The sequence below is a fragment of the Rissa tridactyla genome (assembly GCF_028500815.1).
Source record: "Rissa tridactyla isolate bRisTri1 chromosome 24 unlocalized genomic scaffold, bRisTri1.patW.cur.20221130 SUPER_24_unloc_1, whole genome shotgun sequence".
NCBI lineage: Eukaryota > Metazoa > Chordata > Aves > Charadriiformes > Laridae > Rissa > Rissa tridactyla.
The window spans coordinates 184245-199050 of record NW_026529338.1 but is presented as its reverse complement, the minus strand read 5'-3'; the positions used below and the strand labels follow the sequence as shown (position 1 = coordinate 199050).

Genomic DNA, 14806 nt, shown 5'->3' with positions numbered 1-14806 from the left:
AACACAACACCCGCCCAATCGGGGCGTGGTTTTCTCCGGGAAGTCCCGCCCACGGGGGCGTGGCGTATACGGCGGGGCCCCGCCCAGGGAGCGGCGGCGGCGGCGGCGGCGGCGGCGGGATGGAGCGGCGGCTCCCGGGGCTGTCGGCGCTGGGTGTGCTTGGCCGGCGGCTGCTGTGGGCGCTGCCCGCCTACGCCGCGGGGCTCCTGGGGCTGGGGGCGGGCGCGCTGGTGCTGGCGCTGGCGCTTTACGCCGGTTGGCGGCGGCGGCGGCGCGCCCGGCAGCGCGGGTTGGAGTTGGCCGCCCGCCTGCAGCGCGACGAGGAGGCCGCCGTGCGCGCCGCCGCCGCCGCCGGGCTGGGCGCGGCTGCCGGGGAGCTGCCGGCATGGGTAAGCGGCCGCCCGCTTATCGCCCGCGCCGTTAGCTCCGCACCGGGCTCCTCCCGCCGGGCGGGACCCTTCTTCCCCCGGGGCCGCCCCTCGCCCGGGGCAGCGGCACCGAACGGCTCCCGCCGGGGGAGGGAACCGGGCTACAGCACCGCTGCCGTCCCCCCCGCGGGACCCCCGGGCCGGGGCGGACCCCATCGGCTGCGCCGCGGTCCCCGCTTGGGCTCCCCCCGCCGGGCGGGACCCCCGGGACCGGGCTCCCCCCCGCCCCCGCCGGCTGCACCGCATCCTCCCCGGGCCCCGCTACCGGGGATCGCCCCCCTCCGCTGCGCTGCAACCCCCGCTTGGGCTTCCCCGGGGCGGGCAGGACCCCCGGGGTCCCGCACCCCCCCCACCAGCCGCACCGCATCCACCGCGGCTTCGCTAACGGGGACACCCCCCCCCCCCCCACCTCCCACCCCGCTGCACCGGGACCCTCCGCGCCGGCTGCACCGCATTCCCCCCCCCCCCCCCCCCTCCCGGGACCGCCAAACGCTGCATCGCACCCCCCGCTGCCCCCCGGGTGGGGTCCCCCCGCTCGGCCCCCCCGCGATGGGGTAACCGGCCCCCCCCCCGGGTACCGCCCGGGGCCTTCCGGCAGCGTCGAGGACGGGCCGTGACTCACCGGGCCCGGGGCGGGGGGGCCGTTTCCTGCCCGGCCGCGGGCTGGGGCGGGCGCGGGGGGGCCGGGACCCCCCTCCCGTGGTGCCGGGGGGGTCGAGACCCCCCTTCTCGGGATACCCCCCCCCCCTCCCCCCCCGCGGGAACGGCCACTACGGGGCTGGAGCTGCCGCCAGATGTTGGTCACAGCTGCGGGGGGGGGGTCACACACCCCACCTCCTCGGCCCCGGCTGTGATCGCATCCCCCTCCCCCCCCCCTTCCCGAGACAGCCCCGGTTGGGGAAACTGAGGCACGCGACTGGGTGGGCGCCGTGACGTCACACGGAGCAAAAACCGCGGCCGGGCTTCCCCCTTCCCCCCCCCCCCCCCCCCGCATCCGGACAGAATTACACCCACCCCCCCGACCCCCACCCCCGGCCTCACGACACCCCCGGCCTGTCCGCCCGCAGGTGAGCTTCCCGGACGTGGAGAGGGCGGAATGGCTGAACAAGGTGAGGTGTCCGTCCGCCCATCCTGCCCTCCAGCCCGGAATCCCTGCCTCCATCCCTCCCTCTATCCCTCTCTCTCTCCATCCCTCCCTCCATCCCTGCATCCTTCCCTTGAGCCCTGCAGCCCTCCATCCATCCCTGCATCCATTCCTTCCTCCATCCCTCCCTGCATCCCTCTGTCCGTCCCTCCCTGCAGCCCTCCATCCATCCCTCCCTCCCTTGATCTCTGCATCCCTCCTCTGTTCCTCCATCCCTCCCTTGATCCCTGCATCCCTCCGTCCCTCTCTGCCACTTTCCCTCCCTCCATCCCTCCATCCGTCCCTCCATCCATCCATCTGTCCCTCCATCCCTCCCTTGATCCCTGCATCCCCCCCATCCCTCTCTGCCTCCTCCCTTCATCCATCCCTCCCTCCATCCCTGCATCCATCCGCCCCTCCATCCATCCATCCCACCATCCACCCATCCATCCATCCCTCCTGCGTCCCTCCATCCCTCCTCCATCCTGCATCCCTCCCTTGATCCCTGCATCCCTCCATCCATCCCTTGCTCTCTGCATCCCCCTGCATCCCTCTCCCTCCCTCCCTCCCTCCATCCATCCCTCCTATGTTCCTCCATCCCTCCCTCCATCCCTGCATCCCTCCCTTGATCCCTGCATCCCTCCATCCCTCCCTCCAGCCATCCCTCCCTCCTTCCTATGTCCCTCCATCCCTGCATCCCTCCCTTGATCCCTGCATCCCTCCACCCCTCCATCCATCCCTCGGTCTCTGCATCCTCCCTGCATTCCTCCGTCCCCGCGTCCTTCCCTCGATCCCTCCGTCCATCCGTCCCTCCGCCGGCAGGTGCTGGCGCAGGCCTGGCCCTTCTTCGGGCAGTACATGGAGAAGCTGCTGGTGGAGAACATCGCCCCGGCCATCCGGGCCTCCAACACCCACCTCCAGACCTTCACCTTCACCAGGTGGACATGGGCGAGAAGGTAGGGCTCCCCCCGCGGCGGGGTGCCCCCCTCGCCCCCCCATCGCCCCCCCCCCCGGCACCGTTCACCGCTGCCCCCCCTTCCCCCCGCAGCCTCTCCGGGTCCTGGGGGTCCGGGCTCACCCCGGTGCCCACAAGAAGCAGATCCTGCTGGATCTCAACATCAGGTGAGTGGCCGGAGCCACCCGTGTGATGAAGGCGTCGGGTCTCAATCCCCCCCCGTGTCGTGTGTGTCGTCTGTGCCCCCCCCCCCCCCCCCAACTCCTTGTCTGGGGTCTCCCACACCAGCTGCTGGAGCTCCCCCTCGTTGGGGGGGGGTCGTTGTGGTGAAGAAATACCACCCCCCCACCTCGTCCCTATGTCCCGTCCCCCGCAGCTACGTGGGTGACGTCCAGATCGACGTGGAGGTGAAGAAGTTCTTCTGCAAGGCGGGGGTGAAAGGCATGCAGGTGAGGGGGGGGGGGGCCGGGGTTGGGGGCCCGGGGAGCTGGGGGGGGGGTGTGTGTTTGTGGGGGGGTGTCACGTCTCAGCTCTGTCCCCCCCCGCCCTCCCCAGCTGCACGGGATGCTGCGGATCATCCTGGAGCCCCTCATCGGGGACGTCCCCATCGTGGGGGCCCTCACCATGTTCTTCATCCGGCGCCCGGTGAGTACCCCCCCGCTCCCCCCCCTCCCCAGGACAGGCAGGATGGGGCTGGGGTCTGCCCCCCCGCCCCCCAATCTGACCCTTTCCCCCCACCCCTCCACCCCACCTCATTCCCAGACCTTGGACATCAACTGGACGGGGATGACCAACCTCCTGGACATCCCGGGGCTCAGGTGAGCCCCAGCCCGGCTGCAGGACTTCTGGGGGGGGTGGTGGGGTGGTGTCACATCCATGCCCCCCTCCACCCCCCCCCTCCACCCCCCCAATCCCATGACTGTGTGTCTTTTCCCCCTCCCAGCTCCATGTCGGACACGATGATCATGGACGCCATCTCCTCCTACCTCGTCCTTCCCAACCGCCTCCTGGTCCCGCTGGTCCCCGACCTCCACGATGCCGCCCAGCTCCGCTGCCCCCTGCCCCGGGTAAGGGCTGTCCCGGGGGGGCGGGGGGGGTGTGGAGGGGAGGGGGGTGTCCCTTCTTAGCTGACACCCCCCAACCTCCCCCCACCCCCCAAATCTCTGGCGGGGGGGGTGTCCCTTCCTAGCTGACACCCCCCCCCCAAATCTCTGGTGGGGGGGGTGTCCCTTCCTAGCTGACACCCCCCCCCCAAATCTCTGGCAGGGGGTGGTGCGGGTGCACCTCCGGGCCGCCCGGGACCTGCGCTCGAAGGATCGGTTCATGGGGGGGCTGGTGGAGGGCAAGTCGGACCCCTACGCCGTCCTGCGGGTGGGCACCCAGGTGGCCACCAGCCGCGTCATCGACAACAACCTCAACCCCACCTGGGACGAGGTCTACGAGGTGCGACCCCCCCCACCCCCCCCAGACCCATCACCCCCCCCCAAACCAGCCGCGGTTGTTGGGGGGGGGGTTGGGTGGGCACAAGGACCCTCCCCATATCCCCAGCCGGGCTGGGGGGGGGGGCAGCAGGAGCGTCCCAACCCCGACACGGGGACACCTCCCCGGTGGTGTCCCCAGCCTGGGCGTGGGGACCCCCCCGCCCTCCCCGTGTCCATCCCACCCCACCCCCCCCCGCCATGTCTCTGTCCGTGTGTGTGTGTCCCCCCCTACGCCGACCCTGTGTCCCCCCCCCCACCCAGTTCATCGTCCACGAGGTGCCGGGGCAGGAGATGGAGGTGGAGCTGTTTGACAAGGACCCCGACCAGGACGATCTCCTGGGCAGGTGAGGTGGGGGGGGCAGACACACACACACACACACACCCCCCCCCAAACCCCCCCCAAATCCAACAGCTCACGGCCTTTCCCTCCCCCCCCCCCCCCCGCCCTCAGGATGAAGCTGGATTTTGGGGAGGTGCTGAAGGCCCGGGTGCTGGAGGAGGTGGGTGCCAGGGCGAAGGAAGGGGGGTGCTGGGGGGGGGGAGGGGGTCGGGGGGGGCCGTGCTGACCCCTCTGTGTCCTGTGTGTTGTGTCCCCCCCCCCGCCAGTGGTTCCCGCTGCAGGAGGGGGGCCGGGGGCGGCTGCACCTGCGCCTGGAGTGGCTCTCCCTCATGGCCGACGCCTCCAAGCTGGAGCAGGTGAGCGGGGCTCAGCGCAGAGATGAGTTTGTCGGGGCTCAGCCCAGACTTGAGTTTCCCAGGGCTCAGCCCAGAGAGGAGTTTGTCGGGGCTCAGCCTAGAGATGAGTTTGTCAGGCCTCAGCGCAGAGAGGAGTTTGCCGGGTCTCAGCCCAGAGATGAATTTGCCGGAGCTCAACCCACAGATGAGTTTCCCAGGTCTCAGCCCAGAGATGAGTTTGCTGGGGCTCAGCTCAGACTTGAGTTTGCCAGAGCTCAACCCACAGATGAGTTTCCCAGGGCTCAGCCCAGAGAGGAGTTTCCCAGGCCACAGCCAGAGATGAATTTGCCAGGGCTCAGCCCAGCCTGGGGGGGTGTGTGACAAGGTTCAGGGCCAGGGGTGGGGGCAGGTGCTGTCTGCCCCAGAGACCCCCCCCACCCCCTCCCCGACGCCTTCTCTACCCGCCCCCCCGGGTCACATCCCCCAGGTTTTGGAGAGGAACCGGACGATCGTGGCCAAACCCGATCCCCCGTCTGCCGCCATCCTGGTCGTGTACCTGGACCGGGCCGAGGAGCTGCCCGTGAGTGCGTGTGTGTGTGTGGGGGGGGGGGGGGTGTCTGCGGGGGCAGGGAGGAGGCTCAGGTGGCCAATTCCCTGCCCTGGGCATGATGGGGGGGGGGGGGGGGGTGTGTCAGAGATGTGTGGGGACACCCCCCCCCCTCCTTCAACCCCCGGTTTCTGCGTAGATGAAGAAGCCGGGCAAGGAGCCCAACCCCATGGTGCAGGTCTCGGTGCAGGACGTCACGCAGGAGAGCAAGGTGGGCTGGGGGGAGCCCAGCCGAGGAGGGGTTTGGGTGGGGGGGACCAGGGACCCACCGGAGTCGGGGGGGGGTGGGTTCTAACCCCATTTCTCGCCCCCCTCCCCCCCCCCCCCCAGTGGGTCTATAACACCTCGGCGCCCGTCTGGGAAGATGCTTTCGCTTCTTCCTGCACGACCCCGTCAACCAAGACGTGGACATCCAGGTGAGACCCCCCCCAACAGCCCCCCACATTCACCCCCCCAACCCCCCCAGCCCCAGCCCCATCTCCCCCCCGTATCCCCTCAAATCCCTGCCCCCATTTCCCCCCCCAAATCTTCCCCCCCCGCCCTTTCTCCCCGTATTCCCCCCAAATCCCCAGCCTGTTTTCCCCCAAAAATCCTCCAACCCCCCCCTTTCTCCCCCGTTTCTCCCAAACACCCCAAAATCCCTGTCCCATTTCCACCCCCACATCCTCCAGCACCCCTTTCTCCCCCCTTTCTCCCCCTTTCTCCCCCCTTTCTCCCCCCTTTCTCCCCATATCCCTCCAAATCCCTGTCCCATTTCCCCCCAAATCTTCCAACCCCCCCCTTTCTCCCCATATTCCCCCCAAATCCCCATCCCGTTTCCCCCCCAAACCTTTCAACCTCCCCCCTTCTCCCCCCTTTCTCCCCATATCCCCCCAAATCCTCATGCCGTTTCCCCCCCATGTACTCCAACCCCCTTTTCTCCCCCTTTCTCCCCATATCTCCCCAAACCCCCTCCCATCCCCCCCCCCCCCCCCAAAAACCTCCATCACCCGTTTCTCACCCGTTTCTCGCCCCTTTCTCCCCTTTTTTCCCCATATTCCCCCCAACCTCTCCCCGGGCCCGCTTTCCCCCCGGCCTCCCGTGACCCCCGACCCCCTGTGTCGTGTGTCCCCCCCCCCCCAGGTGAAGGACGACCCCCGTCAGGGCAGCCTGGGGTCCCTCTCGCTACCCCTCTCCGCCTGCTGCAGGCGCCGGATCTCACCCTGCACCAGCCCTTCCAGCTCCAGCGCTCGGGGCCCGGCAGCCGCCTCCACATGAAGCTGGTCCTGCGGGTGAGGGGCTGGGGGGGTGTCGGGGGGGGTCCTGCCCCTTCCCACCATTCACGTCCCACCCTCAGGAAAAGAGGGGGAATGGGGGGAATGGCGGGGGGGGGACACGACTTCAGACCCGTAGATTCCCGGCGGCGGGGAGGAAGGTGGGGGGAATCGCCAGGTCCGCGTAGAAACGTTCGTTAGGTGGCCAAAACGGTTTAGCGCGGGGTCTTAACGAGCCACGGTAATTGGCGAGGTGTGCGACAAGCGGTGGCGGAGGGTGAGGGGCACGGCGTGTTTTTAATGAAGGTGATAACTCTGACCGTTTCTTAACGACTGCCAGAGGAAAGAGAAAGCGAGGGACGGAGAAGGAGAAGACACAGAGAAGGAAGAGAGAGAGAAAGAGCTCAACGGGCCGGGATCCAGCGTCTTTTCAGGGAATCCTCCCAGGCGTAATCTTCTTCTTTCTTGGGAGGAATCTTCCCAGACACGGTCTTCTTCCTTGGGAAGAATCTTCCCGAGCATAATCTTCTTTCTTGGGAAGAATCTTCCCAGACACAGTCTTCTTTCTTGGGAAGAGTCTTCCCAGACACGGTTTTTCTTCCTTGGGAAGAATCTTCCCTGGCATTGATCTTCTTTCTTGGGAAGAATCTTCCGAGCACGGTCTTCTTCTTTCTTGGGAAGAATCTTTCCGAGCACGGTCTTCTTGGGAAGAATCTTCCTGGGCATGGTCTTCTTCCCTGGGAAGAATCTTCTCGGGCATAATCTTCTTCTTTCTTGGGAGAATCTTCCTGGGCATGGTATTCTTGGGAAGAATCTTCTCAGGCACGTTCTTCTTTCTTGGGAAGAATCTTCCAGACACAGTCTTTTTGGGGAAAATCTTCCAGGCATGGTCTTCTTTCTTGGGAAGAATCTTCCTGGGCATAATCTTCATTCTTGGAAAAATCTTCCCAGGCACAGTCTTCTTGGGAAGAATCTTCCCAGGCATAATCTTCTTCTTTCGTGGGAAGAATCTTCCCAGACACAGCCTTCTTGGAAAAATCTTCCCAGGCACGGTCTTCTTTCTTGGGAAGAATCTTCCCGAGCACAGTCTTCTTGGGAAGAATCTTCCTGGGCATGGTCTTCTTTCTTGGGAAGATCTCCCCGGGCATGGTCTTCTTTCTTGGGAAGAATCTCCCCAGGCATGGTCTTCTTTCTTGGGAAAAGTCTTCCCAGGCATGGTCTTCTTCCTTGGGAAGAATCTTCCTGGGCATAATCTTCTTCTTCCTTGGGAAGAATCTCCCCAGGCACGGTCTTCTTTTTGTTTCTTCTTTGTTCCCCCCTAAGGGCACTTATTTTTCCCCTTTTATGTTTGCTGGATTAGCAGGGCCACCCCACTCGTTATGGGGCAGTTTCACCCCAGGTTTCTCCCCCCGCCCCCCCGCCTCCCCATCCCATCCCGTCCCGTCCCGGGTGACAGCGGCCACACGATTCGGGTGGGGAGAGGAGAACTAGAGTCCCACCTGTGGAGCGCGAGCTCGGTGATCTTCGGGAGGGCGCGCAGGGCTGCGTACGCTGCCGTACGCGCGGCGAAGCGAAGGATCGCTCGCGGGACACAATGGCCTGGGGGGTGGGAGGGGGGGGCGGTGGGGGGAGCAGAGGACGAGCAAGCTCATCACACCAGTGGCAGAACTATCCTGCCTGCGCAAGAGCCTTCTCCCCACCCGGCCAGGCGCCTTCGCGCGTGTTTGAAGCGTTCCGTGGAAGGCTTGGAGGGCCTTCTGCATGCCCCCCCCCCGCCCCCCCCAGGGAATTTACGGGATGTCTCTTACACCCCCCCCACCCCCACCCCCCACCGCCGCCTCCTCGCCCCCATCCCCGCAGGTGCTCTTCTTCGACGCCCCGGAGAACGCTGGCCCCCCACCCACCCCCCCAGGGCAGCTAGACCCCCCGGCCAGCACCGCGGCACCCACCGGCCCCCCCAGGCCAGCCCCGACCCCCAGTTCGGCACCGAGGTGGGGGGGGGGGGCGGGGTTGGGGGATCCACCGGGCGTCTGGAGGACGCGGGGGGTGGGGGGCAAGATGGGGGTCAGGAGTGGGGGGACCTGCAGAGGGGAACGGTGTAGGGGGCTGGGGGGGGTCCTGGGGGGCAGGATGGGGAGTCCTGGGGGACAGGATGAGGGTCAGGGGATGGGGGGGGGTCCTGGGGGGCAGGATGGGGGTCAGGGGATGGGGGGGGTCCTGGGGGTGGCAGGATGGGGGGTCCTGGGGGGCAGGATGGGGGTCAGGGGATGGGGGGGGTCCTGGGGGTGGCAGGATGGAGGGTCCTGGGGGGCAGGATGGGGGTCAGGGGATGGGGGGGGTGTTGGGGAGCAGGATGGGGCGTCCTTTGTGGGGGGGGGGGGCAGGATGGAGGGTCCTGGGGGGGCAGGATGGGAATCTGTGGGACCTGAAGACCAGGAGGGTCCTGGTGGGGAGGATGGGGGGGATCCTGGGGTGAGGTTGGGGGGGTCCAGGGTGGGTGGGGGGGTGAGGGCTGGGGGCGGTTGGGGCTGGCCATGCCTGGCGGCCCCCCCCCCCCCCGGTGCCAGCACGTCCCCCCCCGTGTCCCCAGCGCGTGCTGCGGATCCACCTCCTGGAGGCCGAGAACCTGGTGGCCAAAGACAACTTCTTCAAGGGGGTGGTGCGGGGGCCGCTCCGACCCCTACACCAAGGTCCGGGTGGCCGGGAGGGTCTTCCGCAGCCGCGTGATCAAGGAGGACCTCAACCCCCGCTGGAACGAGGTCTACGAGGTACCCCCCGTCCCCATCCTGTCCCCATCCCATCCCATCCCACCCCTATTCCCATCACCATCCCCATCCCATCCCATATCCCCATCCCCATCCCATTCCTATTCCTGTTCCCATCCCCATCCCATCCCATCTCATCCCTATTCCCATCCCATCCACATCCCATCCCATCACATCCCCATTCCTCCTCATCCCATCCCTGTCCCTATCCCTGTCCCTGTCCCATCCTATCTGAACCCAATCCCCATCTCATTCCTATCCCCATCCATCCCATATCCCCATCCCTTCCCTCCCTATCCTCATCCCATTCTATTCCCATCCCCATCCCCATCCCATCCCATCCTCATCCCCTTCCCTCCCCATCCTATCCCTGTCCCTGTCCCCGTCCCATCCTATCTGAACCCAATCCCCATCCCATCCCATATCCCCATCCCCATCCCATCCCCATCCCATCCCCATCCCATCTCATCCCATCCCTATCCCATCCACATCCCATTCCTATTCCCATCCCCATCTCATCCCTATTCCCATCCCCATCCCTTTCCTATTCCCGTCCCCATCCCTATTCCCATCCCATCCATCCCCATTCCATCCCATCCCCATCCCATCCCATCCCATATCCCCATCCTCATCCTTTCCCCTTCCCATCCCATTCCTATTCCCGTCCCCGTCCCATATCCCCGTCCCCACCCCTTCCCATCCATGTGGGCACGGATGTGCTGGGGGCGGGGGGGGGATGCCATCCTTCCCCCAGGAGGGGAAACTGAGGCAGGGGGAGCCAGGCGTCCGGGGGGGTGGGGTGGGGGGGTTGTCCCCACCGGTGACACCTCTCCCTGCCCAGGCCATCGTGACAACATCCCGGGGCAGGACGTGGAGTTCGAGCTCTTCGACAAGGACATCGATAAGGACGACTTCTTGGGCCGGTGGGTGCTGGGGGGGCGGGGGGGGGGGGGCAGGGGGCTGTGGGGTGGCTCCCTTCCCCCCCCCCCAGCCCTCACCAACTCCCCCCCCCCCCCAGGTGCAAGGTGCCGCTGAGGCGGGTGCTGAGCAGCCGCGTCGTGGATGAGGTAGGAGAGAGGGGCCGGGGGGGGCTGCAGCGGGGAGGGGGGTGACTGCGCCGGGGGGGTCTCACCCACCCTCCCTGTCCCACCAGTGGCTGCCCCTGGAGAGGTGAAGTCGGGGCGGCTGCACGTGTGGCTGGAGAGCCTGGACCCCCGCCCCAGCGTCGCCCTCCTCCAGCAGGTAACGGCCCCCGGGACACCAGGACACGGGGGGCACGGCCGGCCCTGAGCCCCTTCCCATCCCCATCCCTATTCCCATCCCATCCCTGTCCCATCCCAATCCCGCCCCAATCCCATCCCCATCCATCTCCATCCCCATCCATCCCCGTCCCCATCCCATTCCCATCCCCATCTGATCCCCATCCAACCCCATCTGATCCCCATCCATCCCCGTCCTTGTCCCCATCCCATCCCATCCGATTCCCGTCCCATCCCGTTCCTATTCCCATCCCCATCCCATTCCCATCCCTCCCCATCCCCATCTGATCCCCATCCAATCCCATCTGATCCTCATCCCATTCCTATTCCCATCCCATCCTACCCAAACCCAATCCCATCCCATCCCCATCCCCATTCCCATCCAAACCCATCCCAACCCATCCCCCTCCCTGTTCCCTCCCTGTCCCCATCCCATCCCCATTTGATTCCTATCCCCATCCCTGTCCCCATCCCATACCCATCCCTGTCCCATCCCAATCCCACCCCAATCCCATCCCCATCCACCTCCATCCCCATCCCCATCCCTATTCTCATCCCCATCCATTCCCATCCAATCCCATCTGATCCCCATCCCATTCCTATTTCCATCCCCATCCCATCCTATCCAAACCCAATCCCATCCCTTCCCATCCCCATCCCCGTTCCCATCCAAACCCATCCCAACCCATCCCCCTCCCTGTTCCCTCCCTGTCCCCATCCCATCCCTATTCCCATCCCATCCCCATCCGATCCCCATCCCCATCCCTATTCCCATCCCATCCCCATTCCCATTCCCATCCCATCCTATCCAAACCCAATCCCCATCCCAATCCTACCCCAATCCCATCTCATCCCATCCCCATCCCTATCCCCATCTCTGAGCATCCCCATGTGTCCCTGTGCATCCCTGTCCCCCCGTGTCCCCGCGCCGTGGCGGCCCCCCCCCCAGCCCGCCCACCCCCCGTGTCCCCCCAGGTCCTGCACACCAACAGCCTCCTGCAGCCCCCCCGCGGCGAGGAGCTCTCGGCTGCGCTGCTCTCCGTCTTCGTGGACCGAGCCGCCGACCTCCCGGTGAGTGACCGCTCCGTCCCCATCCGTCCCCATCGGTCCTCGTCGTCCCCACCCCCGGCCCCATCATCCCCATCCATCCCCATCGTCCCCATCCCCATCTCCGTCGTCCCCATCCCCATCCCCGTCGTCCCCATCATCCCTGTCATCCCCATCCATCCCCCGTCTGTCCCCATCGGTCCTCATTGTCCCCATCCCCATCCATCCCATTGGTCCCCATCTGTCCCCATCGGTCCCCATTGTCCCCATCCGTTCCCTCCATCCCCATCGGTCCCTATTGGTCCCCATCCATCCCCATCCATTCCCCATCGTCCCCATCGGTCCTCATTGTCCCCATCGTCCCCATCATCCCTGTCATCCCCATCCATCCCCATCTGTCCCCATCGGTCCTCATTGTCCCCATCCCCATCCATCCCCATTGGTCCCCATCTGTCCCCATCGGTCCCCATTGTCCCCATCCGTTCCCTCCATCCCCATCGGTCCCTATTGGTCCCTATTGGTCCCCATCGATCCCCATCCATCCCCACCGTCCCCATTGGTCCCCACTGTCTCCATTGGTCCCCATCCATTCCCATCCGTCCCCATCGCTCCCTGTCATCCCTGTTGTCCCCATCTATCCCATCCATCCCTATCTATCCCCATCCATCCCCATTGATCCCCACTGTCCCCATCCATCCCCATCGCTCCCTGTCATCCCCATTGTCCCCATCTATGCCCATACATCCCTATCTATCCCCATCCATCCCCATCGTCCCCATCCGTCCCCATTGTCCCCATCATCCCCATACATCCCCATTGGTCCTCATTGTCCCTATCCGTCCCCATCTGTTCCCCTCATCCCCATCAATCCCCATCCATCCCCATCGATCCTCATTGGTCCCCACTGTCCCCATTGCTCCCCATCCGTCCCCATCGCTCCCTGTCATCCCTGTTGTCCCCATCTATGCCCATCCATCCCTATCTATCCCCATCCATCCCCATCCGTCCCCATTGTCCCCATCATCCCCATTGTCCCCATCCATCCTCATTGGTTCCCATCCATCCCCATCCGTCCCCATTGGTCCTCATTGTCCCCATCGGTCCTTATTGTCCCCATCCCCATCTATCCCCATTGGTCCCTATTGTCCCCATCCATCCCCATCCATCCCCACTGTCTCCATTTGTCCCCATCCGTCCCCATCGCTCCCTGTCATCCCCGTTGTCCCCATCTATTCCCATCCATCCCTATCTATCCCCATCCGTCCCCATCGTCCCCATCCATCCCCACTGTCCCCATTGGTCTCCATCCGTCCCCTCTGTCCCCATTGGTCCCCGTTGTCCCCATCGTCCCCATCCCGCTGTCCCCCAGCTCCGGAAGGGCTCCAAGCCGCCTGCTGCCTTCGCCAGCCTGGCCGTGCGTGACGTCTCCGTCAAGACCAAGGTACGACGCAGTGGGGGGCCGGGGGGGGATGAGACGGGGGTGTGTGTGTGTGTGGGGGGGGGTCTCTCACCCGCTCTCCCGCCCCCAGACCTGCGCCCCGACGGCCGAGCCCGTGTGGGACGAAGGCTTCTCCTTCCTCATCAAGCGGCCGCACGTGGAGTCGCTGGAGCTGCAGGTCTCAGTCCCATCCCGGTGCCGGAGGCGGGGGGGGGGGGGGGTCCTCCCGTCCCCTCACCCGGGGTGGGGGGGTCCATGGCGGGGTGCTGAGCCCCCTGTGCCCGCAGGTGAAGGAGGAGGGGGGGCAGCCCCTGGGGGCCCTCAGCCTGCCCCTGCCCCAGCTCCTGGCCTCCGAGGGGCTGGCGCTGGACGGATGGTTCCCGCTGGCCGGGGGGGGGCCCGGCAGCCAGATCCTGCTGCGGGCACAGCTGGGGGTGAGTGAGGGGATAGTGGGGGGGGGGGGGGGGGGCGGGGGGGGGGGGGGGCAGAGACCCCCTCTCATCCCCCCTGCCCCCCCCCCCCCCCGCCCCAGGTGCTGGTGTCGCAGCAGGCGGAGGCGGGGGCCGGCGGCGTGTCCCCGGCTGGGGGGGATGCTGCCCCCCAGCCCGCCGAGGCGCCGGGGGAGGAGGAGTGTGGGGCTGGGGGGCTGCGCCAGCGCCTGCCCCCGCCCGACAGGTAGGGCTGGGGGGGGTGCGAACCCCCCCTCCTTCCCCTCCCCCCGGGAGCATCCAGCCCCCACCCCCACCCCCCGCGTCTGCTCTGGTTGCAAACCCCCAGCCAGGGCAGGGGGGGCCGGGGGGCAGGGTGGGAGTTGGGGGGGGGTGCGGTGGGGCTGGAGTTTCCCGGGGGGGCAGGATGGGGGTCTGGGGGTGTGTGTGGGGCTGGGGGTTGCTGGGGGTTCCTGGGAGGCAGGAGGGGGGTCCGGGGGGCTCCAGGCTGGGAGTGAGCCCCCCTCCCCTGGGGAGCTGGGGGGAGTGATGTGGGATGGGGCCTGGGGGGGGGGGGGCTGGGGGGGTCCTGGAGGCCACGATGGGGCTCAGGGGGTGGGGAGGTCCTGGGGGATTGAGGGTCTGGGGGGGGGCACAACGGGGCTGGGGGGCAGGATGGGGGTGGTCCTGGGGGGTGGGGGGTCAGGATGGGTGGTCCTGGGGGGTACAATGGGGCTGGGGGGGGGGTCCTGGGGGGGCACGATAGCAGGTCCTGGGGAGTACAATGGGGCTGAGGGGGTCCTGGGGGGGCAGGAGGGGGGTACGGTAGGGGTCCCTGGGGGCAGGATGGGTGTCTGGGGGGGGGGGGTATGATGGGGCTGGGGATTGCTGGGGGTTCCTGGGGGGCAGGAGGGGGGTCTGGGGGTGGGGGGGGGTCCGATGGGGCTGGGGGTTCCCAGGGGGCAGGAGAGGGGTCTGGGAGGGGTCCAATGGGGATGGGGGGGTAGGATTGGGGGTCCTGGGGGGGTACGGTGGGGCTGTGGCTTCCTGGGGGGCAGGATGGGGGTCTGGGGATGGGGGGGGGGGGGTCACTGACCCACTGCCCCCCGCAGCCGCCCGGAGCCAGCGGAGGGTCCCCTGGGCCGGCTGCAGCTGACGCTCTGGTACCACGGGGCCGAGCACAAGCTGGTGGCCATCGTCCACGCCTGCAGGTGAGCCCCCCCGCCCCCCCCCCCCCCAACCCGGGGTGAGGGGGGGGCCGGGCGGTGTGTGGGGGGGTGGGGGTCCCAGCCCCGACACCCCCCCGCCCAAGGAAGCTGAGGCCAGTGTCGAAGGAGCTGCCCGACC

The 14806-nt window shown here is 67.1% G+C and overlaps 1 protein-coding gene across 1 annotated transcript in view; it reads left to right on the top strand.

The window, feature by feature from the left end:
- Positions 1–82: 82 nt before the first annotated feature.
- The window catches only part of ESYT1 (extended synaptotagmin 1), a 16219-nt gene continuing 1495 nt past the window's right edge, over positions 83–14806 (top strand). Inside the window, 35 exon segments of the mRNA XM_054187095.1 lie at positions 83–389; positions 1496–1537; positions 2374–2485; positions 2488–2507; positions 2600–2673; positions 2883–2955; positions 3062–3151; positions 3269–3324; positions 3450–3573; positions 3773–3949; positions 4249–4331; positions 4439–4487; positions 4594–4683; positions 5150–5242; positions 5409–5480; positions 5600–5633; positions 5636–5685; positions 6392–6440; positions 6443–6540; positions 8383–8458; positions 8461–8513; positions 9113–9187; positions 9189–9290; positions 10129–10132; positions 10135–10210; positions 10306–10354; positions 10441–10450; positions 10453–10529; positions 11522–11617; positions 12963–13034; positions 13123–13209; positions 13319–13465; positions 13564–13706; positions 14572–14670; positions 14772–14798. Coding sequence (XP_054043070.1) covers positions 120–389; positions 1496–1537; positions 2374–2485; positions 2488–2507; positions 2600–2673; positions 2883–2955; positions 3062–3151; positions 3269–3324; positions 3450–3573; positions 3773–3949; positions 4249–4331; positions 4439–4487; positions 4594–4683; positions 5150–5242; positions 5409–5480; positions 5600–5633; positions 5636–5685; positions 6392–6440; positions 6443–6540; positions 8383–8458; positions 8461–8513; positions 9113–9187; positions 9189–9290; positions 10129–10132; positions 10135–10210; positions 10306–10354; positions 10441–10450; positions 10453–10529; positions 11522–11617; positions 12963–13034; positions 13123–13209; positions 13319–13465; positions 13564–13706; positions 14572–14670; positions 14772–14798 — 2849 coding nt within the window. The 5' untranslated portion in view covers positions 83–119.